Source organism: Crocodylus siamensis, chromosome 3 (assembly GCF_052110815.1).
Source record: "Crocodylus siamensis isolate JL-2025a chromosome 3, ASM5211081v1, whole genome shotgun sequence".
NCBI classification, from domain to species: Eukaryota; Metazoa; Chordata; order Crocodylia; family Crocodylidae; genus Crocodylus; species Crocodylus siamensis.
In genome coordinates, this window is record NC_143397.1 from 221,152,944 (window position 1) to 221,177,181 (window position 24,238).

At 44.2% G+C, this 24,238-nt stretch overlaps 1 protein-coding gene across 1 annotated transcript in view; it reads right to left on the reverse strand.

The window, feature by feature from the left end:
* STK3 (serine/threonine kinase 3) overlaps window positions 1–24,238 on the reverse strand; it is a 294,468-nt gene that overhangs the window by 228,345 nt on the left and 41,885 nt on the right. Inside the window, exon 6 of the mRNA XM_090040412.1 lies at window positions 22,447–22,614. Within this exon, the coding sequence (XP_089896538.1) occupies window positions 22,447–22,614 (168 nt within the window). The remainder of the gene's footprint in view (window positions 1–22,446; window positions 22,615–24,238) is intronic.

The following is a 24,238-nucleotide window of genomic DNA, read 5'->3' on the forward strand; positions in this document are numbered from 1 at the left end:
CAGTTAAAATCTTTCAGTTGATTTAAAGTTTTATTTTTAACATTTCTCTAGGGGAAAGGAAGTGAGCATACAAGTATGGAATAACAACTTATTCTGAACTACAGTTGTTGAATACTTTCCAGTCTTTAACCACATGACAGTTTCCTCAAGTAAATTTTAACAACACTTAAAGAAGTAGGGTCTGACCCGACATCTATCGAAGTTAATGGAAGGCTTCTCATTAACTTCAGTGGGGACTGAATCGAGCTCTCAAAGTATTATTGTTCATATGTCTTTGAAAATAATATTCCCAAATCAAACATTTCCCTATTAAAATATCTTGCAGATAAATGAATAGCATTATAGTACAGATTTTTTTCAGATTAGCACTTGTACGTATTTGACTCGTACAACAAAAATATACAGACTTACATAAAACCAGCCAACATCAAACTGCCTTTACAGTTATTTTAGTTAAAGTTTCAAGTTAACTCACTTGTGTGTAATTATGAAATTATAGTACTGATCCTCTGCTTACTTTGAAAGTGATTAATCAAAGTCAGAGAAAGCCAACCATCAACTGAAGCATGTTTCAAATTTCCTATTCAGGGATAAGTCTAAAAAGATGAGCTAATTTTATTTTAATTAAATCCTCATTTAGAAGCATGAAATAAATGTTTTCTATTTAGTTCAAATTAGACTTCAGTTGTAGTCCAAATTTCAAATATTCTCTGCTTCTGCTACTTTATTACACATCCCAGATTAACCTTTCCCACTTATGCACATAAGTGAACAACAGAGTTAATATCAGATGAAGACTGGTTTGAGGTTTGTGGGGGGGTTGGGGGGTTTTGGTAGGTTTATTTGTTTTTGTTTGTTTTTTAATTATTTTAGTAGTAACATAGAACCACATCCTAATGGTTTTCCCCAAATAAAATTATACCAGGGATATGATATGGAGGGATTTTGTAAGTGCAGCTCAGGAGCCTCTTCTATGGCCTCCAATAAACTGAAAAGAAGTATTTGTAATTTCTACGACCCCAGATACTTCCTCTTTCAATTTTAAATTACAATTATTTACATATAGTAATGCCTATTACAGAGAAAACACTTTCCAGGCATGGAAGAAAAATGCTTATTGATCTGAGGAATTCATTACCTAAGAACGGACAAATTAGAAGCAAAGGAAAAGAGGAGTAAAAACAACAGCAAACAATTTATATAGAGTCAACTTGATTCACCATAAGCAAATGTGGCAGAATACTTTTTTAAGGGATTTATACATGGATCAGGAACAGATCTTGTGATAATCTCAAAGTTAGCCTTAATGAAAAGTATCACAGATTTGGCCCTACATACATAAAAACTGAAAACCAAGGTTAGCATGACCTAGGAGCTGGAAGGGGCCTCTTGGGCCACCAAGCCTTGTCACTGTTGTCCCATAACTACTGCAAATTTCTATTTCATTAGAATGATTCCAAGGTGACTGGACAGACACCTTGCTGGGATCATTTGATCTCAGCACTATTCCTGCCCAGAGGAGGGCGGGAGGGGGGTTAAACTGTGATCTTTTGAGGTCCTTTCCAGCCCTTAATTTCTAAGATTCTATGATCCATAATTCATTCTTTTTAGTGAACCCTCCTTCCAGATTCAATAGGGCTCACAACAATTGTTTGTTTCTAGTTTTTTGTTTTGTTTTTAGTTGGTTGGTTTTTGGGGTTTTCTTTTTTTGGAGGCGGGGGGTTGGACTCAATCCAATTCACGTCATCATCATCCTAAAGGACTTTTATTACTTACCTACTTATTTAAGTACATGTCATTTTTCCCCATGTGGAGCTATGTGATGATTCGGGGGGCGGGGGTTGGCCTGTATCACCCTCCCTAGATCCACACACACTCTATATACTCATTTATGGGCAAGAACCTCATTCACTATTAAACACTTGAGTTCTACAGAGACCTCATGGCAGTATGTCTATTTCATGCAATGCTCAGACACAACACCAGGTTCCAAACCAGGAGCAATATGGCCATGATATAAATGATATAAATTCTTATAGCACTACACTTATTCAGCTATATTGCTTCCGGTTCAGGATCTAACATGTGCAGAGCGGCCCAGCACAACCTTCCTCCATACAGATATGCACCAAAAAACTTGGTTAATTCATCACTCCCAAGAGCCTAGTAATGATTACTAATCATCCAGGAGCAACTAATAATCAGTAATTAGCCATTTTCAACTTTTAGTGAGACTTCTTTTCCATGTCATATCAAGACACAGTAAAGAATGTTTTGTTTTTTCATTTATAATGAAGAAAAATCAAATGCAAAAATTCTGAGTGCAAACTGTATGCATCTTGGCTTCCTATATAAGAATGACATGATTATGACAGAATAAAATAACTGAAGATATTTCTTATACATACATGCACTCGTTGCCAAAAGAGAAAGTTATTCTGCAAAATAGTTGACTACATCTTGTCTGGCAAAGAATAGCTGAAAAGTAATCAATGCTTCATAAGCTTCTCACTGTTTTGAGAGGTGCAGTGGAGGACATATGTCAGTACTTTTTGGCTAGGGACATGCATTACACATAAACTGGCTTAAGTGATCAGAAACTGGTTTAAATCTGTAACAGAGGATCGATGAGAAGATCACCTTTGCCCCCAGCTTCCTAAGCCTGGCCCCCAAAGCCTTGTAGTCACTCATGATGTGATCTGGACTACTAGCCACATCGTTTGTGCCCACATGGAATAGGACCATGGGATAGTAATTGGACGCCGAATGAGGTTGGGAATCCTCGCGGTGATGTGTTGGATCCTGGCACCAGGCAGGCAGCAAACCTCCCGTGCCACGGGATCCGGTTGACAAATAGGCACCTACGTTCCTCTCAGGAGGGAGTCACCCACCATGATTACCCATCATCTCTTCTTTTGTCTGCCCAGTTGTCGCTCAGCCTGTATGGTTGTTGGGAATGTGTCTTCTGCAACTTCCTGTGCTGCATCATCCTTCAGTGCTGTCAGGGCTTCGTATCTGTTCCCCAGTTGTGTTTAAAGCCCATTGGAGGGGAAAGGGAGTTGACAGTGCAGTTCTACAATAGACCGTTACACCAGGAGGATGACCTAGACCTGGAATTCTCTAGGCAGGTCTCAGAAGCCATACAGTCAAGAGATACAGTTGTCATGGGTGACCTAAACTACCCTGACATCTGCTGGGAGGATTAGTCAGCATTAATCACTCACATAGGTTCTTAACCTGCATAAAGGACCTCCACCTAACACAGGAGGTATACAATCCCACTAAGGGGAACACCTTGCTGGACTTGGTGATGGATATAGGGGATGACCTGGTGGGTGATCTACAGGTACAAGGCAACCTAGGGGATGGGTCAATTGATCAATTCATCAATTGATTTAATTCACTATCTGGCAAAGGGTGGGAATAGTAACCAGCAGGGCAGAAGTGCTAGATTTCAGAAGGGCTGACTGCAGTGTGCTTAGGAAATTAGTTATTAGAGCATTAAAGCTCAAGAGCGCTGACAAAATGGGAGTCCAGGAAGGGTGGTCATTCCTCAAGGAAGCGATCCTTCAAGTGCAGGAGGAGGCAATCCCACTGCATAGAAAAGGGGGCAAAGGGGCCAAGAAACCCTCCTGGCTAAAAAGGGAAATCCAGGAAAGCCTAAGGGCAAAAAAAAAGGGCATACAGGCTGTGGAAGTAGGAGGTAGCTACCAAGGAGTATACCTCCTTGGCTTGCACTTGCAGTGAATCAGTTAGGAAGGCCAAAGCAGCATTAGAACTCAGGTTGGCAACAAAAATTAAGGACAACAAAAAGTCCTTCAGGTGTACAGGGAACAAAAAAAAGGCTTAGAGCAACATAGGACCCCTACAGGATAAACAAGGGCAGATGGTGACAGATAGGAGGGATAAAGCAGAGCTCTTTAATGAGTTTTTTGCCTCTGTATTCTTGAACTCAGATCTAGACAAATCTCCCAAATGCATTACTGACAGAAGCAGGAGAAACGCCAGCCCACCAACTATCAGCGCCAACCTAGTAAAGAGACACTTGGAGGGGCTGGATGTGTTTAAATCAGCAGAACCAGATGAGCTCCATCCAAGGGTGCCTAAAGAATTAGCCAGTGTCATACCAGAGCCACCGGAACAACTGTTTGAGCATGCATGGTGCTCGGGTGAGGTCCCAGAGGACTGGAAAAGGGCCAATGTGGTCCCTATTTTCAAGAAGGGGAGGAAGAAAGGATGATCCAGGTAACTATAGACCAGTTAGCCTCACCTCTATCCTTGGGACACCTTTGAAAAAATTATCAAGGACCACATTTGTAGGAGTCCAGTGGGTAGCATAACACTGAAGGGCAACCAGCATAGCAGGTAGATTGTGCCTGACTAACCTTGTTTCTTTCTATGACCAGGTCACTAAAAGCTTAGATACCGGATTCGAGGTAGATGTCAATACCTGGACCTTAAGAAGGCTTTCAACACGGTATCCCACCCTATTCTTAGGAGGTTTATTGTGGGAAAACGCTAAACTCTTAATAATAGGAAATTTCACTATAATCCTACATCATACATGCTTAGCGCTGGGAAAAAACTAACTTGTAGTTTGCAAACTGTAAAAGGCACTTGTTTGAGTTGGCCTTTAGGAGGTTACATCCTCTTCCTACACCCAACTAATAATGCTGGTTAGTGAACACGTAAATGACCTGCACACCTTGGTATCTCCTCTCCTTCCTGTCTTTTGGGCTGTCTAACTCCAGAAAGCCCTAGGAGAGACCAAAACCTGCATTCTCAAGAGTTATGACAGCAACTGTGCCTGGCTTTTCCACAGAGACAGACACAAAGACAGAAAGTGACAGCAACCTCACTGCCTAGCCAAAGGCCAGACAGTCCACGCTTTGTGACACACTATCCCAGTTCTAATTTACAGGGAGGTTTACATACATCTGAAAATAAAATCTATACACCAAGATCAGACAGGAAATGCTCATCAGTCACAAATACCATCCTGGAGTGGGAGAGGAGCTCTTTGTTGAAGAGGCTCTTTGGGCCAATTTCTTTTAATTTCAATCACAGGATACAAGTAAGATAAAACAGAATTCTACAATCATAGAAATGTAGGACTGAGGGACTTCAGCTCAGCTAGTCCAAGCCCCTGATCAAGGCAGGATATCATTCATATCCAAACCATCCTATACAAGTGTATGTCTAATCTATTTTGAAAGCTACACAAGCCTGGTAGTTGTGTGACAGGGTTGTACATTGCCCCAAAAAAACATGAACACCCTAACTTGCCACACCCTAACTTGTAAAGGAGCTGGATGAGTGTACTGTCAAATGTCCTGTCACTGCAAGGACAGGAACCAGTTGTTAAAATATATTTGAAAGATTCAAGGAAGAGGACCAGGCCCCCTGCTATAGAAGGCAGCAAAAACTCCCAGTACATGCTGATCTGGCCATGTAAAATTCCATCCTAAGTCCAAAAGTGAGGATCAGTCCAACCCCATGTGGCAGGCCAAGAGCCTCCAATCAGAAACCTCTAGGGAAATCCCAGCAGGAACACTGGCAAACCCTGCTGAAAATCCCCAATTTTGGCTGCAGCAACCATCCAATACTTCTAAGGAAGGCAAAAAAACTTAATATCTGTAACAGTAGAGGAAAAATTCCTTCCTGATCCTATATGTCAATGAGCAAGTCCAGAAGCGGGGGGGGGGGGGGGGGGGGGGGGGGGGGGGGGGGGGGGGGAGGGGGGGGGGCGCGGCAGAAATCGTATACCCTCCACCCTACTCTGTAACATGGGACTACAAAACACAACTCCACATTTCACACCCCATAACTAAAAGGAGAGCTGGAGCTCCCCTTCCTGCCTTTCTCCATAAACGTATCCCAGCTCCTTTATCCTTTCTTAACCAAACCAGTGGTGGAGCTCTGCTTCACTTTCCTCTTCTTGGAAGCCTCCAATGAAGAAGGTTCCACAACTTCCCTACGTAATCTATCCTGGCAGGGCCAGTCTATTCCACTGCCTCACTCTTCTAACAATTAAGACATTTTTCCTGGTATCCAATCTAAAACTACTTTGCCGCAATTTTAAATCATTACTATACACCCTATTCTCTGCAGTGATACAGAAAATGTGTTCTCTCCTCTCTTTATGGCAGCACCTCAGATATTTGAAGACTGCTATCATATCCCTTGTTAACTGATTTTTCTGCAAGCTGAACACATCTATTCTTTGCAACTTCTCCTCGCATGGCTTGCCTTCCAAGCACTTTGTCATTTTCATTACCCATCTTTGAATGCTCTCCAACTTCTCCACATCCTGTTCAAAATGTGGAGCTCAAAACTACACACAATGCTTTAAAAAAGGTCTAATCAGCACTGAGTAAAATGGCATTCTTAGCTGCCATGTCTTACAACTAACAATCTTGTTGATACTATCCAAAACTGCATTTGCCTTGTTTGCACCTGCAAGACGCTACAAACTCATGTTGAGTCTGATCCATCAAAAATTCCAGATCCTCTGCTGGAGTGCTGCTGTCCAGCCAGTTGTCACCTAATTCATATTTGTGTTTTTCTTATTCTTCCCAAGATACACCACCTTACGTCTGTCAGCACTGAACTTCATCTTGTTGGCTCTAGCCCAGCTTTCCAATCTACCAAGAACCTTATGAACTGTGTTCCTGTCCTCCAACATGTTTGCAATCTTTCCCAGTTTCATGCTGTTAGCAAATTTGCTCATGAAGCTCTCTATTCCAGCATCCAAATCATTAATAAACACATTGAATAGCACCTGGCTCAAGACAGACTCTTATGGGACTCCACTCAAAGCCTCCTACCATTCTGACATGGATCTATTTCTAATGACCCTTTTTTTTGCAGCTATTGAGCCAGCTGTCTATGCACCCTGCAGTGGTTTTATCTAGCCCATGTTTCTCCAATTTGTTTATAAGAAGATCATGTGGAACACAGATAGTTACAGAATATTTATATTCGGCTTATTTTCATGTTATACTAATAACATTCATTGCAAAAATAGATGTTTAATAAATAATTTTATCTTAATCTTTTCCTGAAATTTACAGAAGTTTATCCTTCACATTCCGCATCTTAAACAGCACCATATCCAAAATGACCACAAGGACTGGATTCCTCATAAAAAATATAAACATGTTGACAAAAATAAATAACTATTACACTTACTACAAGCATTCTGGGTGACATTCTAACTACACAGAAGTTAATGGTAATACTTTACAGACTGGAATAAGGCTTTCACTCTGTATCTGGCTAGTTAGATTTTGGTAAATTGGTTTCTATCTGGCCATAAGTATGCAAATACCCAGTTTAAACATGAACATCAAGTATTTTCTCATGCGAATCAAGAACGTTAAAAGTGTATGTAAGCAATTACCTATTTTTGAACATTCTGAACATCTTCACAATGATTTCAATATTTCAGAAGCATCACGAAAGGTATGGGGAAACCTAAGTATATACCAGTAATACATCACATCAGAAACAGCTTTCTGTAACAAGGTAGCAGGCAAATTCAAGTAGAAAGGTCTTCTATTTACCTATTATATGCACAGATCTCTGTTTAAGGTTAAGAAAACCATGTCTGTATATTTTGGCAAGTGAAATACATATTAAATAAGAAAAGCATTTGGTATGTTTTGTTTCTAAAATATTGTACTGCTAGAAGGAAGTATCTAACAATCTGTTCATTATTTATTGTACAGAGATTTTTATATGGATAATTATTCAAGTTTTGATAAGATCTCACAGCTGGACGGGCTGCTTGCTAATTCAAAGTAACAGCATATTTAAATTAAAATATAAGGCTCATTTTATTAAGGGTTCTTAAGAAAACATCACACTTCCTTAAAGTTTAGCTCTCAAAAAAACTGTGAACAAAAAAAGTAGAAAAAAATATAATTCTTAGCTCAGTGTTTTCACTAATGTACAGTTTGTCCAACTACTTTGAACCACAAACGGTGCTGCCCTCTCTAAGGAAAAGTACAACATATCCAGTTACAGTATGCAGTGGCATTTCTCAGGGTGATTTATGGGGGAGGCAGCATCTTGAACTTTAGAAAGAATCAATTTATACATAAATGATAGAATATGTTCTCTTTAAGACAAATACTGTTCTAGCATTAATTGTGCCAAGGTTTATCTTGAATAAATTAAATAACTAACTGGAAATTCTGACTGTAAATAGAAGTACAATGAATGCATACTATGAAGTAAGCCCTGCTGTCAGCCTCACAAATATAGAGGCCATGGGCAGTGGAAACCATGCAGTTCAGTTATACAAGGGAGTTCTGAGGGGGCCATGTACATGGCTACTTTTACCTCTTTACGGCAGTGGTTCTCAATATTTTACAACTCATCCCTCATCAGACTGAGGGCACTCCTTAGAAGATGCCAGAACTTTTTTTTTTTTTTTTTTGACTACAGAAAAATAATAGAACAGGGGTTGTCAACTGAGGAAATGTATACCCCTGGGGGTACTTGGAAAGGGGCTACGAGGTACACACAGGCAGGCAGGCAGGGGCAGAGCACCGCCACCCACCATCCTGTGCTGCTGCCTCCCAGAAGCAGGGCTGGGGAGTGGGGACAGGTGGTTGAGGGAAGCAGCTCCCCTCTGCGGGCCACACAGACAGCACCAGGCCAGCCAGGAGGGGAAGGGAAGCCCACAAGCAGCCACTGCCACCCACCACCCCAAGCTACCACATGCAAGGCCCCCCTCCCCCACTCTATGTCCAGACTCTGCCAATGAGAAAGTTTTCCCTAATATCCAACCACAACTTCCCTTGCTGCAACTTGAAACCATTAGTCCCTGTTCTGTCATCTGCCACCACTGAGAACAGTCTAGCTCCATTCTCTTTGGAACCTCCCTTCCAGTAATTGAAGGTTGCTATTAAATCCCCACCCCCACAATCTTATTTTCTCCAGACTAAGCCCAGTTTCCCTCAGCCTGTCAAGTCATGTGCCCCAGTCTCCTAACCATTTTCACTGCCCTCCACTAGACCCTCTCCAATTTGTCTACATCCTTTGGGTAGTGGGAGACCCAAAACTGGACACAGTACTTCAAGTGTGGTTTCTCACCAGTGCTGGATAGAAGCGAATAACCATTCTCCTCAATCTGCCCCATGGACTTGTACATGTCCAGCTTTTCTAAACAATCCCTAACCTGTTCTTTTACCACATTGGCTGTAGGTTCTTGCTATTTCCTGGTATACTTCCTTGGTGAGCTGCCTGTACGCTTTCCTTTTGCATTTGAGGAATTTGAGAAGCTACTTGTGCAGCCACGTTGGTCCTTTACCATTTAGCTGCTTTCACTGTGTTGGGAAAGTTTCTTGTTGGGTTTCTAATACCATACCCCTTAGAAGCTCCTAGCCCTCCTGAGCATCTTTAATCTTTCAATCTATCCACCCATGCCTATTAGCTCCTTGAGTTGAATGAAATCCACCTTTTTGAAATGTAACATCCTAATTTGGCTGACCTCATGCTTTCTCCTGTCTCAGAATCTGAAATTCTGTCATACTGTGATCACCCCCTCAAACTACCCATCACCTTCACCACATCCTTCACCAGTTCTCCCCTGTTGGTCAGGACAAGATACATGATAGATGATCCCCTAGTTGTATCCTCCACTTTCTACAGGAGAAAGTTGTCCTCTACACAAGTTAGGAACCCGCTAGACATTTTATGTTTGGCTGCAGTTCTAACAGCAGATATCTAGAGAATTGAAAGTCCCCCATCAATACCATCCCATAGCTAGATTTGTCACCTGCTTGAAGGAGTACCTCACCCACCTTCTCTTCCTGATTAGGTGGCCTATAATAAGCCCCCACATTATATAAGTGCTGCGTCCTGCACACACGCGTGTCCCCTTACCTGACCCAAGGCAGAGGTGGACCCAGCAGCAGTGGACCCAGCAGCGGGGGCGGCAACAGCTGATCCCCCAAGGTAAGTGGGGCAGAGGGAGCTGGCACAGCTGAGCCAGATCCAGAGGGGAAGCCCCCCGGATCCCTTTTAGCTGAGCCCGTAGGAAGCCACGCTCCCAAGCCGTGCCACATGAACAGCGCATGTAAACAGTTTGCACCGGCAGGCGGGCAGAAAGGGCCAGGAGGGAGACTTCTGCAAGGGTAGGGCAAAGGCACCACACAAAAATATAAATAAATAGCAACTTATATAATGGTGTTGATGCAAAGTACTACTAGGGCCCCTGCCGGGAGGGGGTACCACCTACCCGGGGCTCGTCTGAGGCCTCCACCCAGAGCCCATGCAGGAGCTGGTGTCCCCCTGCCTCCCAGCCTGGCGTGGTGCCACAGGACTGGAAAAGGGCCAACGTGGTTCCCCGTTTCAAAAAAAGGCAGGAAGGAGGACCCAGGAAACAATAGACCAGTTAGCTTTACCTTGATCCTAGATAAGTTTTCTGAGAGAATTATTCTGGCGCATGTCCGCAAGGCGCAAGCAGGGGAGATTATGCTTAGGGGCAACCAACATAGGTTCATTAGAGACAGGTCCTGTCAGACCAACCTGGTGGCCTTCTATGACCAGGTCACAAAATCCTTGGATGCAGGTGTCGCGGGGGATGTAGTTTTCTGAACTTTAGGAACGCCTTCGACGCTGTCTCTCACCCCATTCTCATTAAAAAAACTAGAGGACTGTGGCATTGACACCTACACAGTCAAATGGGTCGCTAACTGGCTGGAGAGCCATACCCAGAGAGTGGTAGTGGACAGGTCATTTTCGACCTGGAGGGATGTGGGCAGTTGGATTCCCCAGGGCTTGGTCCTGGGGCCTGCACTGTTCAACATCATCAGTGACTTGGACGAGGGGGTAAAAAGCACCCTGTTCAAATTCGATGACACTAAGATGTGGGGGGGGAAGTGGGCATGCAAGAAGGGAGGAATAGGCTGCAATCAGACCTAGACAGGTTACAGGGGAGGGCGGATGAGAACAGAATGGGTTTCAACACTGACAAGTACAAGGTACTGCACCTGGGAGGGAAAAACAAGCAGCACATCTACAGGCTGGGGAACTCCCTTCTCGTCAGCACAAAGGCAGAAAAGGATCTTGGAATCATTATTGATGCCAAAATGAACATGAGCCAACAGCGTGGGGACGCGATCAGGAAGACCAACCATACCTTGTCATGCATCCACAGATGCATCTCAGGCAGATCAAGGAGGTTGGGGAGTAGGAGCAGGGTGCATATGTCCCACACCTGTACCCCCTTACCTCAGCAGCAAAGGCAGCAGCTGCAGAGGAGACAGATGCTGGGGCAGCAGCAGCTGATTCCCCCTAAGGTAAGTGGGGCAGAGGGTACAGCACAGCTGAGGTGGATGCGGAGAGGAAGCCCTTCGGAGCCCTCTTAGCTTGCCAAACAGCAAGCCGCACTCGCAAGCCACACACAGGCAGCACGCGCGAACAGTGCGCGCAAACAGGTGCGCCTCTGTGAGGGCACACCAGCATTTGTGCTGGCATTTGCACAAGGCGAGAGTGAGGTAGCTGCCAAGAGCAGCACCTCCAGCGAGCATAAGCTGTAGTCTGCAGAGCTGTGCCATGGTGCAGACACGGAGCGCAGTTGCCAGGGGCCCCGCCCTGGCGCTGCCACCTGCCATGGGCTCTTCTGAGGCCTCCATCCAGATGGAGCTCATGGCAGGGTCGGTGGCCCTTTGCCCCCGTCTGTGGGGGGGGCCTCGGTGGGTTCCTGGGGCAGGGGGGGCCTGGTGGTCCCCTTGCCTGCCCCTCATGTGCACGACTTAGGGCCCTGGAGGAGCAGGTGAGGGAGCTCCAGGCTGAGGTGAGCAGGCTGAGGTGGATCAGGGATGCAGAGGATGAAACTGATGCCCATCTCTGTTCTCTACAGGCCCAGTCACCCACTGTACAACTCCCACAGGAGACGCATCCAACGTAGGAGTGGCAGAAGGTCCCAAATCCAGAGCTGCTAGGCCTAGAGTGGTGGAACCTCCCCAGGTTCACCTGGGGAACAGGTTCAATGCCCTGGAAGCTGTGACAGCCAAAGACTGAGGAATCGCCTCTGGTGGGGACAATGCCACTCCCCACATAACAAAGAATGGGCAGAGAGCAAACACCAGCAGGAAGAAGCACTGAGTCCTCATCATCGGAGACTCCATCCTACGAGGAATGGAAGGTCCCATCCTCCAGCCTGACCCCATGGCACGAGAGGTCTGCTTCATACCTGGGCCTCAGGTTAGGGACATCACGGAAAGGATCTTGATCTACATCTGACCTGCAGACCACTACCCCATGGTTATCATCCACGTGGGGACAAATGATGCGGCCAGGGGCAACTCTGACCGCATTATGAATAAATTTGCGCAATTTTATGGGGGACAAGCTTAAGGAGATGGGGGTGCAGGTGGTACTCTCCTCTCTTCTTCTGATGAGTAGGCAGGGACAGCGACACAAGGCCTGCATTGGCGAGGTCAACCAGCACTTATGCAGTTGGTGCCGCCAGGCAGGCCTTGGGTTCCTAAATAATGACCTATGCTTTCAGGCAGGGGACTTCCTGGGGTGGGATGGACTTCACCTCTCTCCTAAAGGCAAGCGTGTTTTCTCTTCCAGGTTGGCTGCTCTCGTACAGCAAGCTTTAAACTAGCATTGCTGGGGGAGGGGGCTGCAGGAAGATGAGGAGACACCACCCGAGCAAGACAGGTGACAAATGCAAGGAGTGCCCGGGTAAGAAACAGGGCTCCACACAGTGTCCCAAATTGGAGGGTGGCACACGCAGCTAGGCAAGGCCTTAAAAGCCTATATACCAATGCTCGTAGTATGGGGAACAAACAGGAGGAACTCACCCTCAGAATAGTCCGTTCGGACCCAGACATAATAGGTCTTAGAGAAATGTGGTGGGATTCATCCCATGACTGGGCAGTTAGCATTAGGGGTATAGGCTTTACAGGCAGGATAGAGAAGGAAGGAAAGGTGGGGGTGTGGTGCTCTATGTCAAGGAGTAATACACATCCTCTGCCAGCAGAATGGGGTCAAAGGAGAGGCAAGCTGAAGTGCTCTGGGTCAAGATACAAGGGGGCTGTGGGGAGAGGGATCTAACAGTGGGGGGCTACTACAGACCCCCCAACCAAGGGGAGGAGCTAGACCAGGAATTTTCGGGCCAGCTTGCAGAGGCACTTAAGGCAAGGGATGTAGTTGTCATGGGGGATTTAAAATTACCTGGACATCTGCTGGGAGGAACAGTCAACCAGGTCAGACCATTCCAGGAGGTTCCTGGCCAAGATACAGGACCTCCATTTAATTCAGGAGATGCACAGTCCCACCAGAGGAAATGTCCTGTTGGACCTAGTCCTGGACACAGGCAACGACCTGGTAAGGGGCCTCCAGGTCCTTGACCACCTGGGTTATATCGATGATCGCTTCCTGGAATTCACCATCCAGCGCAGGGTATCAAGGACCTGCAGCAAGGCATTAGCCCTAGACTTCAAGAGGGCCAACTTCAATGAGTTGAGATCAGTGGGAGAGGTGCTGGGGTTCTCGAGAGCAGGGGAACTCAGTGCCCAAGGTGAGTGGTCGTTCCTTAAGAAGACGATACTCAGGGCCCACGGGGTGACCATCCTAACAAGAAGCAAGGGGGGCAGGAGTGCCCAAAAGGCCCCCTGGCTCACCAAGGGCGTCCGGGAATGCCTGACTGCCAAAAAGGTGGCGTACAACCGGTGGAAGCGGGGTGCTATCTCCAAAGAGGAGTATACTTCCTCTGCTCGGGCCTGTAGGGGGGCTGTCAACAAAGCTACAGTAGACAGAGCTAGGACTAGTGTCCAAGATCAAAGATAATAAAAAGTCCTTTTTCAAATATATAGGGAGGATGAAGAAAGCACCGGGAAATGTGGGGCCCCTGCAAGATACTCTGGGCAATCTGGTGGTTGCACCAGAGGAGAAAGCAGACCTCTTTAACCAATTCTTCACCTCCGTTTTCTTGGGCAGGGACTGGGACTTCCCCACCGTGATGCAAGACGGACTAGAGGGGAATGCCTCCAGACCTCAGGTTGGGGAGGACCGGGTTAGAGAGCTTCTGGAGGGGCTGGACGTGTTCAAATCAGCAGGTCCAGATGCTCTCCACCCCAGGGTGTTGATGGAGCTAGCAGGGGTTATTAGAGGGCCCTTGGCACAGCTTTACAAGCACAGTGGTGCTCGGGCCAGGTGCCAGACGATTGGAAGATAGCCAATGTGGTCCCCATCTTTAAAAAAGGGAGGAGGGAGGACCCAGGCAACTATAGTCCCGTCAGTCTTACCTCAATCCTACGGAAACACTTTCAGAAGATCATCATGGAGCACATCTGTGATGGGCCAGCCTCAGAGATGATGCTCAAGGGCAACCAGCATAGTTTCATTAGGGGCAGGTCATGTCAGACCAGCCTGATTGCCTTTTATGATCAGGTCACAAAAGCACTGGATGCAGGTGTTGCCGTGGACGTCGTCTTTCTGGACTTCAGCGAGACCTTTGACACCGTCTCCCACCCCATCCTCATTAAAATTTGGGCAACTGTGGTGTTGATGCCTACACAGTCGGATGGATTGCAGATTGGCTGAAGGGTCGCACTCAGAGGGTGGTGGTGGATGGATTATATTGGACCAGGGGGGAAGCGGGCAGCGGAGTCCCCCAGGGCTCGGTCCTTGGGCCCGTATTGTTCAATTTCTTTATCAGCGATTTGGACAACAGGGTGAAAAGCAACCTGTTTAAATTTGCTGATGATACCAAAATTTGGGACGAGGCGAGGGAGGGAAAGACTGCAGCAAGACCTGGATAGGTTACAGGGGTGGGCTAACAAAAACAGGATGCGCTTCAATACTGACAAGTGCAGGGTGCTGCACTTGGCCAGTTGTAACCAGCAGCACACTTGTAAGATGGGAAACTCCCTTCTTGAGAGCACGGAGGCAGAAAGGGATCGTGAAGTCATTATTGACTCCAAGATGAACATGGGCCGACAATGCGAGGTCACAGTTGGCAGGGCTAACCAGACCTTGTTGTTCATCCACAGGTGCATCTCAAGTAGTGCCAAGGAGGTGATCCTCCCCCTCTATGCAACACTAGTCAGGCCACAGCTGGAGTACTGTGTCCAGTTCTGTGTACCCCACCTCAGGAAGGATGTGGACAACACTGAGAGGGTCCAGAGGAGGGCCACCCGCATGATCCAGGGACAACAGGGCAGACCCTACAGTGAGAGACTGCGGGACCTGAACCTGTTCAGCCTTCACAAGAGAAGGCTGAGGGGGACCTGGTGACCGTCTATCAACTCACTAGGGGGGGGACCAGAAGGGTTTGGGAGAGATCTTGTTTCCCCTAGTGCCCCCTGGCATAACAAGGAATAACGCCCACAAGTCGTTGGAGAGGAGGTTTAGATTAGACATCTGTAAGAACTATTTCACAGTTAGGGGGGCTAGGATCTGGAACCAACTTCCAAGAGAAGTGGTGCTGGCTCCTACCCTGGGGGTCTTTAAGAGGAGGCTTGATGCTTACCTGGCTGGAATCATTTGAGCCCAGTTTTTAATCCTGCCCTGGCAGGGGGTCGGACTTGAAGATCTACAAGGTCCCTTCCGACTCTACTTCTATGATTCTATGAAGGAGGTGATCCTCCCTCTCTATGCGACACTGGTCAGGCTGCAGTTGGGAGTACTGCATCCAGTTCTGGGTGCCGCATTTCAGGAGGGAAGTGGACAACATGGAAAGGGTCCAGAGGAGGGCCACTCGCATGATCAGGGGGAAGCAGGGCAGGCCCTACAAGGAGAAGCTAGGGGACCTGAACCTTTTCAGCCTCCACAAGAGAAGGCTGAGGGGGGATCTAGTGGCCATTTACAAACTAGTCAGAGGGGACCAGCAGGCATTGGGGGAGTCCCTGTTTCCCCGAGCACTACCAGGTGTGACTAGAAATAACAGTCACAAGCTGGCAGAGGGTAGATTCAGACTAGACATCAGGAAGCACTATTTCATTGTCAGGGTGGCTAAGATCCGGAACCAACTTCCAAGAGAAGTGGTGCCGGCTCCTACCCTGGGGGTCTTTAAGAGGAGGCCAGATGAACACCTTGCTGGGGTCGTTTGACCCTAGTACTCTTCCCTGCCATGGCAGGGGGTCAGACTTGATGATCTGCTCAGGTCCCTTCTGACCCTACCAACTATGAAACCTTACATCTTCACGCAAATGCATTCTGCTTTGCTGCCTTCTTCCTCCTGAACCAGGGAACAACTGCATGCATTTCTGACATACAGGGCAACACCACCCTGTACTCAGAGTCCTGTCCTTCCAAAACAGTGCAACCCTCCGTGTTGATATTCCAGTCATAAGAGCTGTCCTACCAGGTCTTGGTGATGCCAATCTGATCATAGTTCTTTTCACAGGCTGCAGCTTCCAAATTCATCTAATTTATTCCTATTTCTCGCATTTGTATACATGCATTGGATGTATTTTGCATTTTGACCTCTTTGCTTTCCTTTTGTGCCACTTGTTGCAGTCCTCTGCCCCTTTCCCAGAATTGAGCTGCTTCTTCAAGTCGTTCCCCCTCTGGACTGTGCGCTCTGCTGCTGGAGTGTTTTGATCACCATTTCCCATGGACCCTAATTTAAAGCCCTACTTACTAGGTTGGCCAAGTGATGCCCAAAGATGTTCTCCCCATTCTTGTCAGATGGATCCCATCTCGTGATAGCAGTGTGCAAATATTACAAAGTTTTATACTGGAAACACCAGGATAATATCTACAATGTTCTTTTGTCCCTAAAACAGCAAAACGAGCCTCAAAACCCCAAACAATTATTCACATTATAGCTGTTTAGTCTGGGATTCGTTTTATTTGCTTTTTACTTGTATTAGCATTTTCCATGTACTACCTGCATGATAAGTAAAGTGATAGATAAAAATGATAAAAGATAATAAATATTCTCCATGTGCAATATGGTCTTCACCACCATCTTATAGTAATCCTGAGGCCACTGCATGGATATTACTGATAATCGGCATAATAAACTCCAGCTGAAAGTAAAAAACTGAAGCAATTTTCACACTACCAAGAAACAAAACCATTTAACCATGATTTCCCTTCTCTAGGACTAATAAGTCTACAGCAGGACTACAAAAAACTAAAGACCAGTAAAACCAGAGCCTTTAGCTAGCAGATAAGAGAACAGAGACTATAACAACAGAGGTACCATTTGTTTATTATAATTATTCTTTTGGATTAAGGATGAGGATTCTAATATCCTTAAAGTTTAAGCTCACACCTAATGAAATGGGAAAAACTAAGGACTTTATAGAAAAAGGAAACTCTGGTCTCTGACATCATTTTATACTGTACAGTATATATCACAGATTTAAAAAGAGAGAGAACTCTTTACATCTAACCAAGAACTCCTTCGTACAAAACTGCAAAAAATTCTAAAAACTGTAAAATATTTAGGCTCATAAAACTGCTCATAAAATCTATGCTACGAACAGTAAGGTTGGTTCAAGAAAGTCCAAATGTAAGATGACAAAAAACCCCAACTTTAATGCATCAATGAAATTGATAGAGCTATTCCACCGGTGAAATTATTCTAGTATTTTTCAGCTGGAATTAACTGTGCATCAAGATGACTCAAGTCACCAATTTTTCCTGTCCTCGTTATACAGTATATAATCAAAAGACAAAAAATTGCCTACTACCTGAACAAGGGCTTCCATACAGATATGATGCCCAACACCACAAATTCATTCACTTTTCCATTTTTATGGCAATAATTCCAACTCCAATCTATAGTTATAATGCAGTATACAAAGCATTAAAAGCTTCATGGGGAAAGGCAGCTTGTTATAAGATACATCAGGGAAAAAGAGAGATCATAAGCAGATTAGCATGTGGTAGAAGTGACACAAGCTAAGCAGGAGGTATGGATGATCTGGGTAAGTGCCATGGAAAAATAAATATCATGATTGGACTTAAGGCAAATGGAAACAATTCATTTGGCTTCCTACAATACAGTGTGGAACATATGATGTCCACATGTCCATTACCAACAAACTTCACCACAGAAAGGCCAGTGCTTTGATATATTGAAAAAATATATCCACCACCAACCTCTTCCATACCACAGTAGCCTGAGTTACTGCAGCTTGAAAAGAAAGAAGATGAAAGGAATAAAAAAGTAAGATGTCTGTAGAAAGTTGGTGGTATTTGTCTGAAGTACCCCATCCTGTCACAAGGTGTTGATCCTGCTGGACAAGAGTTAAGACAGGTCAGTTGACTTGGGCTATTCTCCCTCTGTGGTGAGAGAAACAATTTTCTCCTAGCACAAAAAAGCTAGCATAGAAGCATTCAATGGGTTTTTTGCAGAAGAGAGCACTCTTCAACAAAAAAAAGAGAGCACTTCCACCAGGAAGATCTCTTCTCTCTCACACCAGCTCAAACGCCAATACACTTCTGAGAAATCATGAGGAATCCCATAGTTCTCCATTAGGGATTAGTCAAGCCCTGCTGCTCCTGCCAGTTGCTTACTGACAGCCCTCCATGACAGGGGAGAGGGCAGGCTTTCAATCTTTAAGCTCCAATGGGGGTAAGGGGAACCTAAGAAGCAGCCCTCTGACCTCCCTAACTGGAGAGCTCACTTTAGGGTATCCAAGTAGCTCTCCAGCTGGAATGCCTGTATGCTCCAGCCCAGACCTATTTTTCCAGCACTAAGAATTTCTCAGCGCTGTAACTAAACACCTACCTATAGCCTCAGTGAGATAAGTAGTTGTGTCTTTACCTGAACGTCTGGTTGGAATCCCAAGGGAACAAATATATCTAGAGCATGTGCTGAACAGTCCTGGGAGAGGAAACATACAAACAACTAATCCTGGAGAGAAGGTTTACTATGAACCTGATGACAACTTATTGCTGAATTGTTTGTTAACAAAGCATGAATTTGGACTACACATAGTGTACAAGCTAGGTCTGACTAATAAACTGGGAAAGATGCTTGTTCAGCTTAGTAAAATATAGCTTATTTATCTGCTAAAGAACAATGTTTGCCAAGGAAAATATTGTCGGTGCAATGTAGTGCAACTTAATTATTGAAAGGAAAAACACTACTAGAATATCAAGAAAACTTGTATTTACCAATTTTCATTGAAGAAGGTGTCTAGAGCTACTCTGACAGAAGTAGAACTGTCAGTGTTAAATTCTGTTCTAGAATAAAGGTCATAATGCAAACAATAAATGGGAAAGAGTAAGTAAATCACATGGTGACTTCATTCAAATTCAGATATATGTAAATAATCTTATCAAAATAGCACTGTTTCCCTACCATAACCTATCCTTGATCACAGCTATTTCTAGTGGCTGTTTCACCATTTTCAAAGGCAGTCCTCAGTCTGTTATCAATATTTCCCCCCTCTCAGGTAGTATAGAAGTAAACACTAACATGTGAAGAACAATAGACGTTGCCCCTGAAGTATGTTAGCAAAGAATGCATTTTTATATAATGCTGCCAGCAGTGTGAACACAGTTAGACATCAGATGTGTGAGAAAATCCCAGGCCTCTGCCTGGATGGAAAAGGGTGCTACTTTTAGACTACTGGCTTGGCTGATGGTCATGCTCTTTACAACCCCAAGCCAAATAAATAAGGCAGTTCCAGACCGTATCAGCCTCAGATCTGCAAAAGAAATAAATGAAATACCACTCCTTAAACATATACATTCACAAATGCTGAACCATAAGTTTAAACACGTTACAAGTAGTACCAAGAAATATCACTGCCATTTTTCAACTTGAAATGCTTTTTTTCCCTCCCTAATCTGAAACTCAGTACAATTTTTTGGAGTAGCTAGAGTGTGGTTAAGGGAAGGAAGCTATCCTTGTTTGTATGGAATCTGCTATTTCCTCCCTGCCAAAACACTTGTTTAAAAAAGTCATGTAATATTCCTATTAAACTGTAAATGCAGTCGACAAGGAAATGGCCTACTGGCAGTGTATTACCTTTGTGGCAGTGCCAACCGGCCTACAGCAAAATAGTGCATATGATAATTTCAACAAGCATTCCCAAGTAACAAAATTGTGCTTTACATAAATACCACAGAACTCAAGCAAGATCCAGAAAAAGCAATGAAAATTTGCCCAAGCTTTCATGCTTGCCTATATCAATTGTATGTCATAACTAAAACAAAATAGGAAAGCGTCTACATATGTCCAAGAATCCTGTGAAGTTAGATCATATAACTCTGGGAAAACTATTTCAACTTAAATCTGTGTATTTCTTGTTAACCACTGTAACAACTCACTAATAAAAATTAAGACAAACTGTAGGTATCAAATATACAAAAGAGTTCTAACTGCATACAAGTCCTTAAAGACCATAACACAATTTATTAACAAGAACATGTGTTCTGTGTAATCCAGAATTGTTATGTTAAATTACTTTGGCCTTTGATATCATTCATTTGATTACAAGAATTAAATAGATTCACAAGCCTTCAAATTCAAACAGTGACCTTTGGTTTATAAGCAGCTATTGTCATGCTTATAAAATCCTCCCTGATAATTTAGTCCTTACCTTTCATTACCTAGTGCAACTACATGAAATTATGTTAAAGTGAACCCAGATGTAACGAAGATGATTTCATTAATGTAAAAGAGTACAATTGAAAAACTCAATATAATCAAATATAATTAATATGTAATCAATACAGTTTCAGAATAGTTTTAAAATGTTAACGCGTCATAAATTAAGACATCTATTAAACAGAAACTTTGAAAATATTTGTTTTGTTCGTCTCAGTTTTCATTTAAATTATTTCATTTCAGTCTTTAAGTATAAAAGCTAATTTGCCAGAAGCAACAGCTTTGCCAAAAGTTTTATTAGTTGTCTCTTTAAATGCTATAATGTTTCAAACCACAAAACAAATCAGTAGCTTTGCTTTAACTACTCACTAGCAAAAGTTACTGAGACCTCTGCAGAACATTCCTGCTTAGAAACACATGTACAGAGACGCGTGCAGACGCGCACACACATTCTAAAAACACCTGAATTTATTCAAGTGTTACCTTAAAGTCACCACGTTAAAACAGCACAGCACCTTCGTACTCAACAGCTGTGGCTCCCTTTATTATATAAAGATGACTCATGACACACTGACAAAAAAATTAATACAATAATCAAGTGTGCGCATCACATATAAACATGCTGAAAACACATGGGAAACACACTGCCTATAACAACTCATTGTGCCTTGATAACAGTAAATTGGTTCTATTTGCAAACGCACACTGAAATAATCATTTTTATTAATAATCACACTTATTTGCAAGGCTTTTCTAAGAGACATTGCTATAATATAGTGCAGTTCAACAAACAAAGGTATGTCTAGCGGTGACTATCTGGAAAAATACCCTTCAATCAGCTTTTTAGAAAGCAGTATTTTTCTCCAATTATCTCTTACCCATTTATTTTTACACAATACAATTTAAATTATTGAAGCAAAATATTTTTATTTTAAATTTAGAAACAAGTAAAAACCATTCTGGGATTACGAACACCTACATTAACAGGTAACAGGCCAAATTCTGAATACCGTTCTTAGCTATCTTTAAGTCAAAACTCTCTTTTAAAAGGAGGAAGATGATCTCATGGCTATGACACCAGAAGTCAAGCTGCAGCCTTGAACCTGGGGCCTTGGCCTGCCACCTCATGGTTAGCCACTCAGCCTGGTCAAAGCTAGCATGAAACCTGCATTAGTGCCTAACCCTCCACCTACTCCTCATCACTGGAGTGGCCAGGCAGGGTCAGCTGACCCATCCACTTCCAGAATATAAGCACCAGACCATGAACAGGAAGTGTCCAGGCAACAGGGCAACCTGACCCAAGACTGCTTCCCTGCTCACTCTGGCTTAGTCTTTGACTTCGCTCTCTATTTGATTTCCCAGCTTCTTGATTTGACAGGTCCCCTAGACTTTGTTCTCTGTTTGATCTCCTGGCTTCTTGCCTTGGCTTTTCCATGGACTTTGCTCATGCCTGGACTTTGTTCTTGGACTGACCTTCTGGCTTCCTGACCCGGTTCAACTTCAGATTCTATTTACCCATACTGGTCCTGGCTGGCTGCCTCAGTCTCCAATCTGGCCAGCCATGTCCTGGCATAACACCAGACTTGGACTTTTGAGATGTAGGTTCAACCTAACATGGAATTCTTGGATTACTTAATCTCTTAGTGCTTTAGTTCTCTCTCTCTGAAACAGCAAGCAGTAGTGCTTCCCAATCTCACAAAAATACTGTAAAAATAAACTCTATTTACAAGATGTAAACTACAGTGACAGGGAGCAGACAAAGTCAGGCATCAAGTGATTAATGACTCCACGACTGTCCACTTTGCCTGTTATAAGTAACAGCCTGACTGCACAGATAGTTTCATCATACCAGCATCAATATCTTTTGGGGGCAGAGGGAGGAAGGTATACATACAACTTACCCTCATTGGGTGTATGTCAGCATATGGAGGTTTTCCTTCAGCCATTTCTATCGAAGTGATACCAAGAGACCAGATGTCCGCCACACAATTATAACCAATTTCTTGTATTACCTCAGGAGCCATCCAAAATGGAGTTCCTATAACAGTATTTCGTTTTGCCATTGTATCCTGTAATTACATGTGTACAATTAAAATTCAGGCATTTAACTGGAGAGATATGAACCACATTTGTTCCATACAAGACTGCAACTGCATTTTCATTATAAGCACTATACAGACCCTCTCCCAACTCTTCAAACAAATATATGTCCTCAAAACTTGCAGGTCACATCTGTAATTGAAGAAGCCCTTCTCTTCCAAATATGAAGTAAAGTGGGTAAGAGTCCTTCACTTTTGACTAACAAAGAAGGTTCCCAAGATGACAGTGTCCCAATCTCCGTTTCATGTGATTGTTATATTTATTTTCTTTCTAAATTTTTGCTACAAGAATTTTTACTCGTAATTTACTGATTTGTACCCTCAACCACTTTATATCAAAGACTTCTATAAATTCAACATTTTATCACAGGATAAGATAGAACATCTTTGGGTATGGGCATCCATACTTTTCAGCTGTAAACAGACATCTCATTTGAGGTGGTCCTAATTGTCTCAGGCTCTAACCCAGATCAAAACAGGAGCAGTAGTCACTTACACAAACAGCCTTTCCAAGCTGCATGGCAGCTCCTCTGCCAGTAGGTGGCCAACAAGAGCTCACAGTGGTAGGAGTTGTCTTTGGAATGACGCCCAATTAGCTTGAACAACGTCCAATTAATTTAGATACACACAGCATACAAACAACAAGGTCCCGAAGAAAAAGTGTTATCATATTTTATCTTGTGTATTCACACAGGTATTAAAAGCAAGGCAATGGACTTGTATGTCTATAGATCCTGGGACCAAAGGCTTTCTTCTCAGAGAAATGCCACATTTGTATACAGCCTTAGAGCTAATTTAAAAGAAGAGAAGGGGCTCTTGCTCCTAACTGAACTGCAGGAGTATCTGCTACTAGTGCTGTCCAAAGGTTCCAGTGCTGATTCAATTCAGAGGAGACACAGTAGGAGGTGGGGAGGGGGGTCTGAAGGTGGGGGGGAAAGGAACCATGGGGGAACCCCTGCCAGGCCTCATCCCCTGCCTGCTCCCCCAGCCCCCCCCCACAAACCCTACCCACTCTCCCAGCCCCCCCATGGCTGCCCCAGCCGGCCCCAGCTCCTTCCACGCAGCATGGAGCAGTGGGGATCACCCCCGTCTGGCAGCAGCCAGTGAATGGGGGCTTTTTATTTTTTTGTTTTGCTTTGGTTTTTTAAAGAGCCAAGCACCAGAACCAGGAGAGTTGGGGCTGGGCGGGGCAGCCATTGATGGGGCTGGGAGAGTGGGTGGGGGATGGGGCCAATTTGGAGATGCAGTTGAATCTCCAAATGAGATTTGGCTGAATCGATTCAGGACAGGGATTCGAGTCACCGAATTGAATCACTGTCCCCTGAATTGACTGAATCTGAATCCGAAGCGAATGCTAGTCACTTCGCATAGGCTTACTTGCCATTATAACAATTATGTATGGACAAGCTGATAGAAACGTAACAAAACAGCTCCAGCTTTAACTCTGGATGAACAAGTGGTGAAGTTGGAGTAGTTTTGTTACATTTGAATTGCTCCTGGTTTGTCCACACAACTGTTCAAACGCAACAGCTGCTGCATGCTCCTGAGCAGCAGCTCACCTTTTGAAATGGTTTTAAACATGCATGCATCCATC